Raw genomic sequence first — 19,863 nt, forward strand, 5'->3', positions numbered from 1 at the left:
CCCAGATGTGTGAACGGGTGGCGAGGTCATTAGGGTGGGAGGAGTGAGAGCGGACGTGGATGCCTCTTAGGGGCAGGAGGGTGGGTGAGGACAGCTTCCCCTCTTTTATAGACACGACATTTGCCTGCAACAAGGACAGCGGTCAATGGCACTACTTCGATGACAACAGTGTCTCACCTGTGACTGAGAATCAGATTGAGGTGTGATTTCCATCCTCCCTTCTCCCGACACCCTCCTCCCCGATCCACACTGACTCCTGTCCTCTCCTTGCAGTCCAAGGCAGCCTATGTCCTGTTCTACCAACGCCAGGATGTGGCACGTCGCCTGCAACCCCAGCCCAGCTTATCTGACCCCCCAGCGTCCCCAGCCTTTGGTACCCCAGCCAACTCTGAGTTCATGGATGTAAATTGAGGGGCCCTGGCCCTGCCACAGGGAAGGTAGCCATCTCTGCTCTCTTCCTTCCCAGCTCCACCCCTGTCCTCTTACCTGTGTTAGGTGCCCCATGCCAGATGCCACAGGCTTAGTCGTGGCTACTGTTCTCCTGTGCTGCTATATTGCTTTCTCTTGGGGAAGAAGAGGTCATGTCTCCTTCCAGCAGTGTGTTCCCTACCTGTGTTTGCCCCTTAGAGCATTAACCCTCCCTTCTATTCTCTATTTATGGTTGTCCCCTTCCCTCTTGTCCTCAACCTGGGGTGAACTGAGGGGTTGGTGGTGGGATGCACCTGAACACAGAGTGTATTTTCTTATTGAGACTCTGTACTTTCTGCTGTGTACATATAAACGTGCCAGTGTGTTCCTTGGCAGTGTGGGTTTTTTTCTTTTAACATACTTACCAAGCACCAGTTTTATGCCTGTGTGCTTACTGAATGCCAGGTGTGTGATGGCTGCTGCTCTGAGTGCACCATCTCTGTGCCAGGTACTATTCTAAGTGCTTCTGAAGCACCATCTGCGCATCAGACACGATTCTCAGCACCAACTGCATGCCCAGTGTTTCCCAAAGCATTTTGGAAATATCGACTCATAATCCTCACAACAGTCTCACGCAGGAGTTGTCATCGCCAATTTCAGATGGGGAAACAGATACAGAGGTCAAGTAATTGCTCGAGCTAGGTCCAGAGGTCAGTACACCTTATCAGTTACACGGCAGTAGTCCTGGAGGGGACGTTTAACCTCCCTGGACCCAGGATGGAAATCTTTGTGGACATGACCTGCACTACAGGTGATGTGGGAAAGGTGTGCCTGGAACAGACAGGCATCCGTGTGGGCAAATGGGTGGTTTCCGGACATAAAAGATACTAACCAGACCACCTCGCAGGCCCCCAGTAGTGTCCTCTGAGGAGTGGGTACATCTGGCCCAAGCCATACAAACTGACAGGACAGGTGTGCTGTGTTTGTGTCGCCCCTATGCTTAGCCTCCCGCCATGACTGCAGCTCCCCCACCAGGCAGGGTCCCTTCAGCCTCATGCCACAGAAGAGTGAGGTGGTGCACCTAGCACAGAATGGGTGCAGCATAGTGTGTCTGAGCATAAGATGCCACCTAAGCACTGCACAGCCCCCACCTGAGCCCTCCCGTAGGCACCAGCTGTCACCTCTGAGAAACGGCTCTTGTGGGGACAACCTTGGGGCAGCGTGGAGTGGACAGATGTGCAGTATCTGGATGTAGACAAGCACCCCAACCCTTCACATTGAGGAAGGGAATCCTGATCAGGACGGCTGAGAGACCATTCCCATGGGAAGGGTCTCCTCATTCCCCTCAGCCTGCTGCCTTTGCACTGGACCTGGCAGCCTCCCCCCGCCCCCACCTCCAGCTTTATCACCTACAAATCTCCGGTCATGCTGTTGACACAGGCAAGAATCGAGGTAGTTGCTGTGAGGAGCTCAGCTCAAACTGACTTAAGCGAAAAGCACAGAAATACTAGTTAAAGGTATGACTGGATCCAGGAACTCATAAGCTGTTGTTTAATCCTCACGAAGACTATATGGTTTAAGCACTGTTACCCCATTTTGCAGATGAGGAATCAGGCGTAAAGAGCTGGTTCAAAATGAGACCTCAGGGCTTCCCTGGTGGCGCAGTGGCTGAGAGTCCGCCTGCCGATGCAGGGGACGCGGGTTCGTGCCCCGGTCCGGTAAGATCCCACATGCCGCGGAGCAGCTGGGCCTGTGAGCCATGGCCGCTGGGCTTGCGCGTCCGGAGCCTGTGCTCCGCAACGGGAGAGGCCACAGCAGTGAGAGGCCCGCATACCGCAAAAAAAAAAAAAAAAAAAGACCTCATTAGCTATGAGTAATCAATCAGTCCTGGACAAAAATCCACCTACGATGAATTCACTCAAAATAACTTCCCGGGTTTAACCAAAGACGTTTCAAAAAGACAACATGCCTAAGAATCAGGAGAAGTAAGAGGCAACAGACGCAGTTACACAGAGACACCTCATATTAGAATCCTCAGACATCAATGTAAAACAGTTATGCTTACTCTGGCCATGGAAATAGAGACGATTACATATGAACAAGAAATTTAAAACTTTTAAAAATGCAAATGAGAAAGAACCAAGCAGAAGTAATAGATCTGAGATAGATAATAACAGTTTGAGAAGTCGATGGATGAGTTTAGCAACATATCAGACATAGCCGAGGAGGGACTCTGTGAATTGGATACAGTTTAAAGTGTACTAAGTAGTGCACTTGTAGAAGATTTTAAGTTAGACTAATACTACATTTCGATAAATTAAGGGTATAAAAACTAAAGAATAGAAAAAGTATAAATTTCAAACAAGAGGAAGAGAAATAGATGAATAATCCAAAAGAAGGCAAGAAGAAAGGAACATGGAACAAGGTGGATGGATAGCACATATGCAACCACTTGCAAATAGTCTGCTCTGCCCTCTCCAGTTCAAGGAAGGGGACTGGGAACTAGGCTGCTGCTTCCAGACCGCAACTGCCACCGTCCCAGGGAGAAGGTGGGGCGAGGGTGAGTAAGAATGCCACAGAACTTTCCCACGACTTTGAAGATGTCTTTTTCTTGATTGGGTACTTGCTGTGTTGCTATAAACCTGTGACTGTTTCCAGAGCACTGACACAATTGGTTCTGACAATTCAGCTTGCTTTCTTTTTTCTTTTCTTTTTAAATTTAATTTTATGTTTTCGTTGGGGAACACAAGCTTGGAGCTTCCTAGTCTGCAATTATGCTGATGTCACTCCCTTTGTGTATTATGTGTTTTTCTTTAAATAGGAAATTTATTGATAGAAATCTCATATTTTTTCATTAGATTACACATCATTTATTACTTGTTTTTTATTTTTTAAAATTAATTTGTTTACTTATTTTAATTTTTTTTGGCTGTGTTGGGTCTTCATTGCTGGGCGCGGGCTTTCTCTAGTTTCGGCGAGCGGGGACTAACTACTCTTCACTGTGGTGCGCGGGCTTCTCATTGCGGTGGCTTCTCTTGTTGTGGAGCATGGGCTCTAGGCTCGCGGGCTTCACTAGTTGCAGCACACAGGCTCAGCAGTTGTGGCTCGTGGGCTCTAGAGCACAGGCTCAGTAGTTGTGGTGCACAGGCTTAGTTGCTCTGTGGCATGTGGGATCTTCCCGGACCAGGGATCAAACCCATGTTCCCTGCATTGGCAGGCGGATTCTTAACCACTGCGCCACCAGGGAAGTCCCTGAATTAGGTATTTTAAAATGATTCCACTTTATCTCTTTTGTTTGCCTATTAGCTCTTACTCTTAGTTTTATTTACTGATTGCTTTAGGGTTTATATTATACATCTTTAACTTATCAAAGTCTACCTTCAAGTGATACATACTACTTCACATATAGTATAAGAACTCCACAATAGTGTGCTTCCATTTCCCCCTGCTCAGCCTTTATGCTATTGTTATCATGCATTTTACTTTAACATGTTATAAATCCCAAAATACATTGTTATTTTTATTTTTTAAAAAAATATTTATTTTTTTTACATCTTTATTGGAGTATAATTACTTTACAATGGTGTGTTAGTTTCTGCTTTATAACAAAGTGAATCAGTTATACATATACATATTTGGTTGCACCAGGTCTTAGTTGCGGCATGGGGGCTCCTTAGTGTGGCATGCGAACTTTTAGTTGCAGCATGCATGTGGGATCTAGTTCCCTGGTCAGAGATCGAACCCGGGCCCCCTGCATTGGGAGTGTGGAGTCTTAACCACTGTGCCACCAGGGAAGTCCCTGTTATTTTTATTTAAGCAGTCAATTACTTCAAAGAGATTTAAATAATAAGAAAAGGAATCATATATGTTTACCCACATAGTTGCCACTTCCAGTGCTCTTCATTCCTTTGTGTAGGTCCTGATTTCCATCTGGTATCATTTGCCTTCTTTCTTTAACATTTTTTGTAGCGCAGGTCTGCTGGTGATGAATTCTCTGTTTTTGTATGTCTGAAAAAGTCTGTATTTCACCTTATTTTTTGAAAGATATTTTCATGGGTCTAGAATGTTAGGTCAACTGTTTCTATTTCTTTCAGTACTTTAAAGACATTCCTCCACTATCTTCTTCCTTACATTGTTTCCTATGAGAAATCTGCTCTCATCCTTATCTCCGTCCCCCTGTGCATAGTCTTTTTTTCCCTCTGGCTGCTTTGAAGATTTTCTCTTCAGCACTGGTTTTGAAAAAATTGATTATGATATGCCTTGGTGTAGTTTCCTTTTTTTCTTCTTCCAATTTTATCGAGATATAATTGACATACAGCACTGTATAAGTTGAAGGTGTACAACATAATGATTTGACTTACATACATTATGAAATGGTTACCACAATGTTTAGTGAATATCCATCATCTCATATAGATACAAGATTAAAGAAATAGAAAAAAAATGTTTTTCCCTGTGATGAGAACTCTTAGGATTTACCATCTTAACAACTTTCATATATAACATACAGCAGTGTTAATTATATGATGTTGTGTATTACATTCCTAGTAGTTATCTTAGAATTGGAAGTTTGTACCTTTTGACTGCCTTCATCCAATTATCTTCCCCACCATCTTCCTGCCTCTGGGAACCACAAATCTGACCTCTTTTTCTATAAATTTGTCTCTTTGTTTTTGAAGTATAATTGACCTTCAACACTATGTTAGTTCCTAGTACACAGCATAGAGATTCAATTTTTCTATGTATTTCAAAATGATCACCAAGATAAGTCTAGTTACTGTCACCATACAAAGATATTACATAATTATTGACTATATTCCCCACACTGTACATTTCATACCCATGACTCACTTATTTTGTAACTGAAAGTATGTACCTGTTAAACTCCCTCACCTATTTCTCTCCTCCTCACCTCCCCTCCTCCCTGGCAACCACCTGTTTGTTCTCTGTTTATGTTTAGTTATGTTTGTTCATTTGTTTTGTTTTTTAGATTCCACATATAAGTGAAATCTTACAGTATTTGTCTTCGTCTGACTTATTTCACTTAGCATAATGCCCTCCAAGTCCATTCATGTTGTCACAAATGGCAAGATTTCATTCTTTTTTAAGGCTGAGTAATATTCCATTGTGTATATATATACCACATCTTTATCCATTCCTCTTTTGATGGGCACTTAGGTTGCTTCCATATCTTGGCTATTGTAAATAATGCTGCAGTGACCATAAGAGTACACATATCTTTTCAAATTAGTGTTTTCATTTTCTTTGGATAAATACCCAGGAGTGGAATTGCTGGATCACATGGTATTTGTATTTTTTATTTTTTTAGGAATCTCCATACTGTTTTCCATACTAGCTGCACCAATTTGTATTCCCACCAACAGTGCACAAAGGTTTCCTTTTCTCCACATCCTCACCAACACTTGTTATTTGTTGTCTTTTTGGTAATAGTCATTCTGACATGTATGAGGTGATATCTCATTGCGATTTTGATTTGCATCCCCCTGATGATTAGTAATGTTGAACATCGTTCGTGTATGTGCCTGCTGGCCATGTATATGTTTTCCTTGAAAAAATGTCTATTCAGGTCCTCTGCCCATTTTTTAAATCAGGTTGTTTGTTTTTTTTAACGTTGAGTTGTATGAGTTCTTTATATATTTTGGATAGTAACCCCTTAGCAGATATATTGTTTACAAATATCTTCTCCCATTCAGTAGGCAGCTTTTTGTTTTGTTGATAGTTTCTTGCCTTGGTGTCGTTTCCTCATGTTTCTTGTGCTTGGGGTTCCTTGAGCTTCTTGGATCTGCAGGTTTCTAGTGTTCATCAGATTTGGAAAAATTTTGGCAAGTGTTTCTTTATATGTTTTTTTTTTTTCTGAAGCTCCCTTCTCTCTTCTTCTTTATGGACTCCAATTACTCATATATTAGGCTGCTTGAAGTTGTCTCACAGCTCACTGATGCTCTTTTCATTTTTTTTTTGATTCTTTTTTTCCTACGTACTTCATTATCAATAGTTTCTATTCCTGTGACTTCAAGTTGACTAGTTATTTTCTTCTTCAATGTCTAATGTGCTGTTAATCCTATCTGGTGTATTTTTCAACTGGGGCATTGTAGCTGTTCAATTTGGGTCTTCTTTATATCTTCAATGTCTCTACTTAACTTTGAACATATGGCATACAATAATAGCAATAACTGTGTTAATGTCCTTTTCTGCTAATTCTAATGTCTGTATCAGTTCTGAATCAGTTTTGATTGATTATGCTCCTTATTATGGGTCATGTTTCCCTGAAAAGGCATTTCTGATACTCTTTGGTTGGATCTCAGACATTGTAAATTTTATCTTACTAGTAGCTGGATATTTTTGTATTCCTACAAATCTCCTAGAGCTTTGTTCTTGGATGCATCTAATTTTCTTAGAAATAGTTTCATCCTTTCAAGTCTTGCTTTTATGATGTTAGGCAGTTCCAAAGAAGTGTTTAATCTAGGGTTAATTATTCCCCACCACTGAGGCAAGATCTTCCTGAGTCCTGTATCCAACGACCTGAGAATTACGAGTGTTTCCAGTCTTCCTGGTTGGATCAGCCACTGGAACCACCCTGTGTGAATGCCAGACCTTGTTCCCTATAACCCTTTTGAATGGCTCTTTCCCCAGTCTTGGGCAGTTTCCTCACACAGATGCACTGCTTGATACTCTGTTGATTGCTCCAGGAAGACCCTCTGCAGATCACCAGAGTTCTCTCTGCAGCTCTCTCCTCTCTGGTACTCTGTCCTAAGGACTCCAGCTGTCCTGGTCTCCACAGACTCTCAGCTGTGTCTCTTCATCTCAAGGGCTCTGCCAGGCTCTGCCTGGGTTCCCCTGCCTGAGCAGTGGCCTGGACAATCCCTCCAGGCAGTAAGCTGGGGAATTCACCTCATCTGCTTCCTGTTTCTCAGGGGTCACTGTCCTTCATTTCCATTGTCCATTGTTTTAAAAACTGTTGTTTCACATATTTTGTCTAGTTGTATTGTTGTTTCAGGCAAGAAGGTGAGTCTTGTCTCTGTTGCTTCATCTTGGCTGGAAGCAGAAGTGCTCTCCCACAACTTTGTAAAACTTGCTGTTTAGCTGTTCTTTTCCTCACTTCTTGAGATGAAGGCTTAGTTCATTAATTATTCTAACTTTTTGCCTTGATATGTTTGTACTCCTAGATAATAAAAAACAGAAATATGGATTGTAAAAACCCCATGTGACTAGATTTATTACTTTTGACACTGTTGGATTCTTTAAATTCTTTAAATAAAAAAAGTAACACATTTGTGAAATGCTTACAGTTTTTTGGTGCCATCATAGACCTCACCTTGAAAAAAAGTTTCCTTAACAACTGGAAAAAATGTATATAAACATGGGTATCTCTATATTTTAAAAACTTACTGTACCTTTAAAAAATTGTACACTCTTTCTGTGTGGAAAGGAGATAGCAGAGAGAGCAATCTGGAAGTTAAAAAAGAAATATGGAAGGTAGAAGAAAGCAAGGAGAAGAGGGAATAGAAAAGTAGGAAAAATTAGTAGCACATGGATGAGGTTTACAGAAATGGCATGTAACCCTCACTGTTTCTAGATCTTCAGTTATAGTTTCCATAGACTGCAATGCATGGCTGGTCATGGTTCACTTGCATTCACCAGCCACCCCACTGAGCGGACCACTGCCTGTGTTAGCTACTCTATAAAATGGTAAAAACAAACAGTATGTAAATACACTGTAGAAGAAGACTTAATTGTGAATATAGTTTTTTGGTATGTTTAACAATGGACAATGTCTGAAGTCAGGGTTCCAAGGGAGCATCCTCTTTTTCTTCTATTGCCGTGTAAGATCCCTGTCCTATTCTCTGAGCAGCTCTAAAATCTTGTTTCTTTCCAGTCTAGATCCTAACAAAATCTTGGATTTGGTTTGCTCTAGCAGTTACAGTCACTGAGGTGCTTTTCTCTCTCTCCTTCCCTCAGTTAATAGGTTTCCTGTGCCCAGTTGGAAATGGGGCAGGTTGGAGAGGACCATTCCTCTTTCCAAATGGAGACTGTGCTGAAAGCAGCAGATTTTGTGTCCATTTGGTATCACTGCTGCCTCTTCCCAAGCTCCTGTCCCTGTCATCAGCTGACCCTTTCTTTCTGTGATGTATGAATAAGGCTATGAATTTCAGTGAAGGTAAAATATGTGTTTTCAAACAAAATCTGTTTTTGAATCTATCCTGGGGACAAAAATACTTTCATAATTATTAAATACTGTGTGCTGGTCTAATGTCATAAAAACAACAATATGTATAGGACTTCAGAAATTACAAAAAAGCTTCCAGATACATTCTCATTTGCCCTCTGTGTAACACTGTGGGACGTGGTATTATCATTGCCATGTCGTAGATGATGGAGCTGCCGCTGAGGCAGGTAGGCATTTTGCCCTTGCCCAAGGTCATATAGCAAATAAGCGGTATCTTTTAGCCAAGTCTTAGCTCTACAGCCCCACTCTTTCTACTACTTTATTCCTTCTAACATGTGCCGAAAAGCATTGTTATTTGTTTAAAGAAAAATAAAGTACTTTCACTCCTCCTAATGAATTTTTAAAAATATTTATTTATTTATTTGGCTGTACCGGGTCTTAGTTGCGGCAGGCGGGATCTTCATTGCAGCATCCTTGTTGCAGCATGCGGGATCCTTAGTTGTGGCATGCAAACTCCTAGTTGTGGCATGCGGGATGTCGTTCCCTGACCAGGGATCGAACCACCCACGCCCCCTGCATTGGGAGCATGGAGTCTTAAACACTGGACCACCAGGGAAGTCCCCTCCTAATGAATTTGAACATGTGTAAGCTTTTTAAAAAATAGAAATGTGTTGGGAATTCCCTGGTGGTCCAGTGGTTAGGACTCCATGCTTCCACTGTGGGGGCATGGGTTCCATCCCTGGTTGGGGAACTAAGATCCCTGCAAGCCGCACGGCATGGCAAAAAAAAAAAAAAAAAGGAAATGTATTACTATAATTTGAAAGAATGAGCCATGTTAGTAAGCCAGCTCTTTAGAGAGCAGTTAATTATTTTAGACCATCTCATTCCCTAGCTTTATCTCTTTGTGCCCTGCCATGGTGGGGTTAATGCCGTCCTGGTTAGTGAAGGGCTCTCCATCATAGGGTGGGCAAGGGAGGATGTCTCAGGTTCAGGGGATTTGCTACTTTTTTAGTGGTTCTGGCATAAGGTTTGAAAGTGAGCAGTTTAACAAAGCTGACTTTCTCTAGGCACTTCCTGCCCCCCCGCCCCCCCCCCCCCCCCGTCCCCGATTTCAGCTATTTTTGGTAGCTCTTTGTTTTAACCCAGTATCAAAAAAAGAAGAGGGTGGTTATTTTGTTGCTCAAGCAGAGACTGAACATCACCTGTTTTGACTGCTACAGTGTAATTGACTGCTACAGTGTAATTCATCCATGTCTCTCTCCATCCCTATCTTCGGCATGTTCTGAGGACTCCCATCATGGAACCACACAGGGCTGCTTCTCCATTTTTACAGGATACAGAAATATTGGAAGCTTCAAATTGTGCTGTTGTATTCAGGTGAAGTAATTTTATTCACAGGAATACAAATTAAAGATTATTTTGTGTTTTTGGAGAATGGAGAGTTTATAATAACCATAATCCAAAGCTTGCATCTTTTCTGATGCTAAAACTCAGCAGAAAACTCCAAAAGAAATTGTTTTGTTAGGGATAGGACAGGGAACTGCCCAAGGGAGTTAGACATATCAAGTAGGCTACTTTTATTGAATGTATTGAATTAGATGACAAGGAAATGTATTAAGTGCATATATATTACCTGTCACTGACTACATCTGAAGCCCTGAATCTCTTAGCAAAGAGATCTGAGCATGCAGGGAAAGTGAGTGCTGAACCCAAGCTGGTGTGTTTGTGGTGGTGTGTGTTCTGAGGCCTTTTTAAAATTTTTATTTATTTTTTCTTAGTTTTATTGAGATATAATTTACATAGAACATTGTATTAGTTTTAGGTGTACAACACGATGATTTGATATACACATATATTATGAAATGATCACCACAAGTTAACACCTCTCACCTCACATACTAAGATCTTTTTTATTGAGTTATAATTAACATACAGTATTATATTAGTTTCAGGTGTACAACATAGTGATTTGATATTTTATACATTATGAAATGACCACCACAATAAGTCCGGTTATCACCCATTACCATACAAAGCTGTTACAATACTGTTGACTATATTCCCTATGTGTACCTTATATACCTGTGAGTTATTTACCTTATAGCTGGAAGTTTGTACCTCTTTATCCTCTTCACCTGTTTCGTCTGTACTCCCAACCCTTCCTCTGTGGCAACCACCAGTTTGTTCTGAGATCTTTCCGAAGACAGAATAGATATCTTTAATTTCTTATTGCAATGCTGGGATGTTTCTTATTTTTCCCATGGTATCCTTCTAACACCCCTCCTTATCCCCTCCCCCACTTTTCCTCCAACACTTTCCTAAAGCAGAATTTGTGGAAAACCTATTCTGTTTTACTTATTTATTTATTTAATTTATTTTTGGCTGTGTTGGGTCTTCGTTGCTGCGAGTGGACTTTCTCTAGTTGCCGCGAGTGGGGGCTACTCTTGGTTGTGGTGCGCGGTCTTCTCATTGCGGTGGCTTCTCTTGTTGTGGAGCACGGGCTCTTAGGCACGTGAGCTTCAGTAGTTGCAGCACACGGGCTCAGTAGTTGTGGCTCACGGGCTCTAGAGTGCAGGCTCAGTAGTTGTGGTGCACGGGCTTAGTTGCTCTGCAACATGTGAGATCTTCCTGGACCAGGGCTCGAACCCGTGTCCCCTGCATTGGCAGGCAGATTCTTAACCACTGAGTCACCAGGGAAGCCCCCTATTCTGTTTTTAAGTTAGAATTTTATAAGCCAGCCCCTTAGGTGATAGCATTCCCAAAAAATCAGGAGTTATGTGTCTATTTTGGAAGTACAATTTTTAAAACTGCAGCGATCACTTATTAATTTCACTGAAAGCATAGAATCAAAAAGTGATATTTGCACTTTTAAAGCATTTTTAGATGATAAAATTAGAGATAAAGGCATAATTCACATTCCAGAGCTCGGTAATGTCTTCACAATAGTGCTTTCTGTATGATAGACATCAGTCTCCAATGTCAAAGGGGACCTCCTTCACCAGAAGTTAGCATTTTCTGGGGGTCTCTTCCATGCCATCTTACTCTAGGGACAAGGAGTGCACTTGGGGTCTAGTCAGAAGCCTGCTCCTAATTCCCATCTCAGGCTTTGACCTCGTTTTCTACAGCTGCAACCATAGTATGTTGGGTGAGGCTCTGGATACAGAACTCTTGCAGCTCTGAGTTTCCATGGTTCCAAGAGCACAGATGAAATAACAGCATAACCTAAATTTTGTTGGAATACGTTGCTTGACTGTGTTTAGCCTGTGTGCGTGTGTGCACACACGCACACACATGTCTGAGTATTCTAGGAATAATATAATTATAGTGGATGCATTCCTGAGCAATGATGAGCAATAATGGGGAACAGTATGGCTGACTGTCTCTATGATAACCTCAGTTAACTATGTGTATGCATATTTTACTTATTTTGGTAATTTGTATTTTATTTAATTTATTTATTATTTATTTATTTATTTGGCTGCACTGGGTCTTAGTTGCGGCAGGCGGGATCTTCGTTGCCACATGCAGGATCTTTAGTTGCTGCATGTGGCATCCTTAGTTGCGGCATGCGAACTCCTAGTTGCAGCATACGGGATCTAGTTCCCTGACCAGGGATCAAACCTGGGCCCCCTGCGTTGGGAGTGCGGAATCTTAGCCACTGGGCCACCAGGGAAGTCTGGTAATTTGTATTTTAAAGTATAGATAATTTTATGTTCATGATCGTGCATTTGTGACCATCAGTTACTTGTGATCGCAGCGATTATTGGCCATTATTTCTGCTGTGGAATTGTAAGAGCTGTGGAGGAGGTGGATAGAGGAGACACAGGGAGAGAGATGACCCATTTTAACCTTTTCTGGAGCAAACAGGTGATCACATCAGAAAAAGATGCTTTTTAGTATTTATTTCCCCTTCCCCCCACCCCCAAACACCTTTATCAGTGATGAATGACTGCCTTTCTGTGTTGACTTTGTTCTTCAACCACTGCCTTCAATCTGGTGCTTCTTTTCAAGTGCCTTGTAGACTTGAGAGCACTTTGCATTTAAGTGAGTCTGAGGCAATCTTTTCAGCAGAGATGCTCAGTTATCATATGCTTCTTGGGGACAACTCTTGGAGGTCCTCATTAGCTAAAGTCTCATCATGAGAATTTAAGGACTGCTACAGAGCATCTTCGTTAGACTTATTAAGCCACATGGCTGAGGGAATTCCCTGGCGGTGCAGTGGTTAGGACTCCGTGCTTCCACTGCAGGGGGCACAGGTTCCATCCCTGGTCAGGGAACTAAGATCCCACATGCAGCGCATGTGGCCAGAAAAAAAAAAAAAGAGAGAGAGAAGGGTTCACAGAAGGCAGGAGTCCCTCTGTGATCCATGTTGGTCCTAGGAAGCATGGTTTTATTTTGTTTCTGTGTTGCTGAGGACCAGGAGTTGAGTGGCCTGAACTGTTGTCACAGAGGTGATGGTTTCTTAGAGGTTCTTTTCATATAACACCTGAACAACCATGAAGAAAATGCTAATTAGCTGCTCTCCAAAGATATTTTCAAAAAATGATGCTTTGCCAAGGCATGGAAACAACACAAGTGCCCATCAATAGACGATTGGTTTAAGAAGATGTGGTATATATATATATACAATGGAATATTACTCAGCCATAAAAAGAATGAAATAATGCCATTTGTAGCAACATGGATGGACCTAGAGAATATCATACTAAGTGAAGAAAGTCAGACAGAGAAAGAAAAATATTATATGATATCATTTAGGGACTTCCTAAAAAAAAAAAAGAAAGAAAATTATTTTTAAAAACCCAAAAGAAACAGAAACAGACTCACAGACATAGAAAACAAACTTATGGTTACCAAAGGGGAAAGGGAGGGAGAGGAAGGATAAATTAGGAGTTTGGGATTATACAAACTACTATACGTAAAATAGATAAGCAACAAGAATTTACTGTATAGCACAGGGAACTATATTCAATATATTGTAATAACCTATAATGGAAAATAAAAATAATCTGAAAAAAAATAGAACTGAATCACTTTGCCATATACTAGAAACTAATACAATATTGCAAACCAACTATACTTCAATTTTTAAAAATGCTGCTTTGGGTTTGAATGCCCCATCATACATTTCTTTTCATCGAGAAACCCTAGGCTTTTTCATTTTATTTATTTATTTATTTTTTGTGGTACGCGGGCCTCTCACTGCTGTGGCCTCTCCCGTTGCGGAGCACAGGCTCCGGACGCACAGGCTCAGCGGCCATGGCTCACGGGCCCAGCCGCTCCATGGCATGTGGGATCTTCCCGGACCGGGGCACAAACCCGCGTCCCCTGCATCGGCAGGAGGACTCTCAACCACTGCGCCACCAGGGAAGCCCAGGCTTTTCCATTTTAAACCTCCCATATTTCCCAAAGCGAGGCAACCAGTCTTCATTAGTCTCAAAGGCTAGCAGAGCTTTTCCTCACAGAGAGCTATGGACGCTGAAGGGTTCAAAAGCAATTATAACATATTCAAGGCTCTCTTCCTTATGGTTCCAGCAAATATCTCTGCCATATGTCTGCCTGCTTTTTCTGTCACTGCTGAAATTCTGACACCATGCTCATGGTCAAAGCCACTCCTGTGGCTATTCGAATTTATTTCCTGCTTTTCTCATTCTCTTTCTGTTTTTCATGCTGCTATCAAACTCACCTAGTTATTCACAGTAATTCTCTTAGTGAGAATCAATTAGAGGTTTTGATTCTCAAGACATATAACCTGATTTTTCTGCTTGTTCTGACATATTTTTCCTTGTCCTTGTTACTGTACTTAGACTCAGAGAAGTAACATTTTCTTCTGCATTTGTAAAAATCTCTACTTTTTCCCCCAAAGATATTTCACCATAGTTGACTATTTTAACTGATAACATGTAGCATGTACCATGCACTCCTTTCCTTAGTCCTTGAAAATAATTTTCAGCTTTTGTTCTGCTATATCGTTATTCCCAGATACTTTTTTGGCAGTACATACAATGCAGTAACTTGCTACTCTTTTAAAGGCCACAGTGATTTTTTTTTCTTTTTTATCTCTTTTTTTTTTTGCAGTATGCGGGCCTTCTCACTGTTGTGGCCTCTCCCGTTGCGGAGCACAGGCTCCGGACGTGCAGGCTCAGCGGCCATGGCTCATGGGCCCAGCCGCTCCGCGGCATGTGGGATCTTCCCGGACCAGGGCACAAACCCGTGTCCCCTGCATCGGCAGGCGGACTCTCAACCACTGCACCACCAGGGAAGCCCTTTTTTCTTTTTTATACAGCAGGTTCTTATTAGTTATCTGTTTTATACATATTACTGTATATATGTCAATTGCAATCTCCCAATTCATCCCACCACCACCCCTCCCCCTGCTTTCCCCCCTTGGTGTCCATACGTTTGTTCTCTACATCTGTGTCTCTATTTCTGCCTTGCAAACCGGTTCATCTGTACCATTTTTCTAGATTCCACAAATGTGCGTTAATATACAATATTTGTTTTTCTCTTTCTGACTTACTTCACTCTGTATGACAGACTCTAGGTCCATCCATATCTCTACAAATGACCCAGTTTCGTTCCTTTTTATGGCTGTATATATGTACCACATCTTCTTTATCCATTTGTCTGTCGATGAGGTAGCTTCCATGAGCGGGCTCTTGTAAATAGTGCTGCAAGGGCCACAGTAATTTTAAAAATCCAAAACTTTCTTTTTACCACCTAAAAAATCCTAATGCACCCAACAAGGATTTTGAAATGGCCTGGGAACAGTTCGTGATACACAAAGGATATCTCTGTTTCTTAGCAAAGTGATAGAACATAAACACCTGCAACTCAACAGACTTGTGAGATACTTTCTTAATTGTGAAATAACGTCTAAATTATATTGATTTAGTGTTATTTTTTTGCATTCAAATTCTCTGAAAAATTAATAATCCAAGTGGGGTATAAAGGGTACCATTTTATTAATTAGATTAGTGGGCTGCCAGAGTCGAATATTCCCCACTTTACCAAGCACAAGGGCTTCCTGTAGAATTCTACTAGACCAAGACAGGCCTTTCCTCTGAGCAATAGTGATAAAGTTGTCTAAATATGTGAACTGCAATGTTTTTGTTTTCTTCAAGTAAAAAGTTGAAAGATGTGTTGGAGGATTTTGCGAGCAGACCTTTTGTTTCTTAATGACTATTCTGCCTCACAGAGAGACTGAGTGACTTGGCTGCTCTCAGAGGTGGCAGAGGCCCACGTGGGGGGTTACAGCCCTCATTTGCTGGGCTTGGGGCAAATATTCAATGAATATTCTTTAGTAATGAGTGTTAGTACAGTTCCAACATTTTTATACATTTTAAGGTTGGCCCTTTGAACATTTGGATTTCATAGAATATATTAAAATGGTTTAAAACTCTATGGAGGTGGGCTTCCCTGGTGGCGCAGTGGTTGAGAGTCCGCCTGCCAATGCAGGGGACACGGGTTCGTGCCCCGGTCTGGGAAGATCCCACGTGCCGCGGAGCGGCTAGGCCTGTGAGCCATGGCCGCTGAGCCTGTGCGTCCGGAGCCTATGCTCCGCAACGGGAGAGACCACAACAGTGAGAGGCCCACGTACCGCAAACAAACAAACAAACAAACAAAAAAACTCTATGGAGGGACTTTCCTGTTGGCACAGTGGTTAAGACTTTGTGCTCCCAGCGCAGGGGACCTGGGTTCGATCCCTGGTCAGGGAACTAGATCCCACATGCATGCCACAACCAAGAGTTTGCATGGCACAAATAAAGAGCTGGCGAACTGCAACTAAGGAGCCCTCGAGCCACAACTAAGGAGCCTGCCTGCTGCAACTAAGACCCGGTGCAACCAAATAAATAAATAAATATTAAAATAAAACTCTATGGAGTAAATATCTACCCCTTCCCCCATTTTTGACACTATAGCGAGATATTTTGAATTGCAAAGTGCCCTTCTTTTTACTTATAACATTTTATAATTATGTAACAATGGGAAAGTGTTCAGAATAAGTCCTTCCTTTTATGTTTTTATGTTGTGTGAACACTATGGAATAAATCGATTTCTGTTGCCATCGCCATAGGTTTTTCTTATCACATGTGGTTTTTCCAGTTACTAAGCACATAGCATAATTTAAACCATTCAAGCACTGGAGTCAAGAGAACTGGTCTGAGTTCCAGCTTACTAAGCAGGTGATGCTCAAAACACAGCCATGGGCAAAGGGCCACAGAAGTCCATTCTCTGAAGTTGGTGTGTGATGTGTTAATTTATAGCCTAATTCTCCTGTTGACTTCTCAATTCACTGCATCATAAAGATTTTAGCTGCAGCTAAAAAAGAAATCCAGAGACTGATACTTTCCTCATAATTTCCAGAGTTTTAACATGCAGGGTATATATAAAAAGTATACATATTTGGATTTCATATTATATCTGTTCCATATGACACATATAACATACATATGTGACACATATACATAGAAAACATATTCATATGATAAAACTGTGGTACAGACTTCAGTAATTCATGTACAACCATCACTACTTTTGCAATATCCATATACCAAATGAACGTTATTACCTAATATGTTTTTTTTTAATCTTTATTGAAGTATAGTTGATTTACAATGTTGAGTTAGTTTCTGGTGTACAGCAAAGTGATTTAGTTTCATATATATATATATATATATATATATATATTCTTTTCATGTTCTTTTCCATTATGGTTTATTACAGGATATTGAATATACTTCCCTGTGCTATATAGTAGGACCTTGTTGTTTATCTATTTTATGTATAGTAGTGTGTATCTGCTAATCCCAAACTCCTAATTTATCCCTCCCCCACCCCTTTTCCCCTTTGGTAGCCATGAGTTTGTTTTCTATGTCTGTGAGTCTGTTTCTGTTTTGTAAATAAGTTCATGTCATATTTTAGATTCCACATATAAGTGATATCATATGATAGTTGTCTTTGTCTTACTTACTTCACTTAGTATGATAATCTCTAGGTCCATCCATGTTGCTGCCAATGGCATTATTTCATTCTTTTTTATGGCTGAGTAGTTTTCCATTGTATATATGTACCACATCTTCTTTATCCATTCATCTGTCAAGGGAATTTAAATTGCTTCCATGTCTCGGCTATTGTAAATAGTGCTGCTATGAACATTGGGGTGCATGTATCTTTTGAATTATATGCCCAGGAACGGGATTGTCGGATCATATGGCAACTCTGTTTTTAGTTTTCTGAGGAACCTCCATACTGTTTTCCATAGTGGCTGCACCAATTTACATTCCCACCACCAGTGTAGGAGCCCTAATATATTTCTTTAAATTGATGCACATTTCAAAATTTAAATAAAATGATGCTCAGTCCTAAGTGCAGGGTGCATTTATCCCTGGTGATAATTATGGACACAGCACTAAATAACAGAGAATCACAAGTGAGAGAGATGACCCATTCCCCAGGTTCTTTCAGCCTCGGTAGGCATCACAGTTAGAAAGTCTCAGTTTGGAACTTTTGACAAAAGAAGTACATCTTTTGACAACAGAAGAGTAAGTCTCAGACCCAGAGCCTCCACCGAACAGTAGTTTTTAGCTAAAATTCAGTAATGCTATTTTGTTTTCATTGTAGTGACCCCAGTATATAAAAAGGGGGAAAAAAGCAATAATACAGAAAAAAAAGTTTTGTGATCACATTCTCCTTTATTTATTTTATTTTGGACAGGCTGTGCAGCCTGCAGGATCTTAGTTCCCCGACCAAGTACTGAACCCAGCCCCCGCAGTGAAGGCGCTGAGTCCTAATCACTGGACTGCCAGGGAATTCCCAACATTCTCCTTTAAGAACATAAATTGTTAAAGTTAATTTTATTTAAAAAGACATAAGTGAACATGTGAGAATTTACCATGTTAGTACTACTTTAATTTAATCTAAGCAATTCATAATTATTATAGGGATTTTTCAAATAGCCATGCTGGAACTCAGAAAAGAAATAGGAACACCAGGTAAAGAAGCCAGGTCTTTCTAGTATTTTGCTTTTTACTCAAATATTGAGACTATTTTATAACTAATTATAAGTTGCTATATAACTATGGTTATGGCAATTATAAGTTTGATTAATGTGTAGGATCAAAAACTGCAAATACAATAAGCTTTTGGTTCTCTTGCTAATTCTCCTTCACAAACCAAGATATACATCTGAATATGCAACAGGCACGGATTGGGTGACAGCCTCAGAACAGAGATTGGGAGCAAGAGGGCAGCCAGGCACAAAGGAGAAGCCATTCCAAACTGGGAGCACCAGCCTGCAGGCAAACGGAGCCCTTCATGCATGCGTGCTGTGAGGAGACTGTGATCTATATACACAGTCATTGCATGACAGCAACTGCCAGGGCTACCTACTGGTGGTGGTGACATTCCAGAGCGCTCCATGCAGTCTCACTTGTGGGGTATGCATTTTCCATAAGAGTGAGAAACTTCATCTATTTGCCTGCTTTCAGATGGTGTTTAACTCTCTGCTTTAACTTTTGAAAGGGGAAAAGAATCGCTAACAAAAGTGTAAGAACATATTGTAGTTGTCCAATGTTTGCTCCAGCAACTATAGCTTGTGAAAGGGGCCCAACTCCATGGAAGAAAGGGACATTGTAAGTCCCAACTCCATGACTGAGACTTTGGGCAAGTTGCTTTACATTTGGGTGTCTCCATTTCCTGACCTGTAAGATGGGTACAATAATACATACCCATCTGACTTAGGCTGTTGTTGACCTAATTAATCTCCAAATACCCTTTTCACTGTAAAATGTCTGTGATCTGCGTCCTAAGCTTACACAGATGAACTAATTTCCTTTCATTGGGGTATTTCTCTAGGAAAATGGTTATGGTTTCCTGTCTTCCCTTTTGGAATCTCTTAAGTAACACTCCACATCTAAGCTCCTGGTGGTGATTTCTGACACACGCAGCAGTGAGTGGTAGCTTGCAGTGAGCAGCGGCTGGGAGCGAGACTATAGTTCTCTGACCGGGAATCGAACCCTGGTTGCTTGGGTGGAAACCAGGAATCTTAACTGCTAGACCACAGGGCCAGCAGCCAGAAACTAAATCCCCAGTCCCTGTCTACCTTTAAAGGAGGGATCTGACAAGGAGACAAGGTATGGAGGAAAGTAAAGTGCTTATTAGGAAAGAAGAGTACAGGCAGAAAGATGCATGGGCGAACTCAACGAGAGAGTCCTGAGAGTCGCACCTTTGGGAAGTTTAAATCCTTTATAAGGGGGCAGTCTTCTGGG

General features: G+C 41.3%; 1 protein-coding gene across 5 annotated transcripts in view; it reads left to right on the forward strand.

The window, feature by feature from the left end:
• Positions 1-19,863, forward strand: part of USP11 (ubiquitin specific peptidase 11) — a 52,228-nt gene that overhangs the window by 14,996 nt on the left and 17,369 nt on the right. For 2 of the 5 annotated variants that reach the window (XM_079911588.1, XM_079911587.1), the window contains exons 20-21: positions 112-200; positions 274-800. In XM_079911588.1, coding sequence (XP_079767714.1) covers positions 112-200; positions 274-411 — 227 coding nt within the window. In that variant the 3' untranslated portion in view covers positions 412-800. Of the gene's footprint in view, positions 1-111; positions 201-273; positions 801-916; positions 15,876-19,863 lie in introns of those variants that run through there. The other 3 variants (XM_079911585.1, XM_079911586.1, XM_079911584.1) reach the window with 2 other exon arrangements.

Source organism: Stenella coeruleoalba (assembly GCF_951394435.1).
Source record: "Stenella coeruleoalba genome assembly, chromosome: X".
In the NCBI taxonomy this organism is placed as follows: domain Eukaryota; kingdom Metazoa; phylum Chordata; class Mammalia; order Artiodactyla; family Delphinidae; genus Stenella; species Stenella coeruleoalba.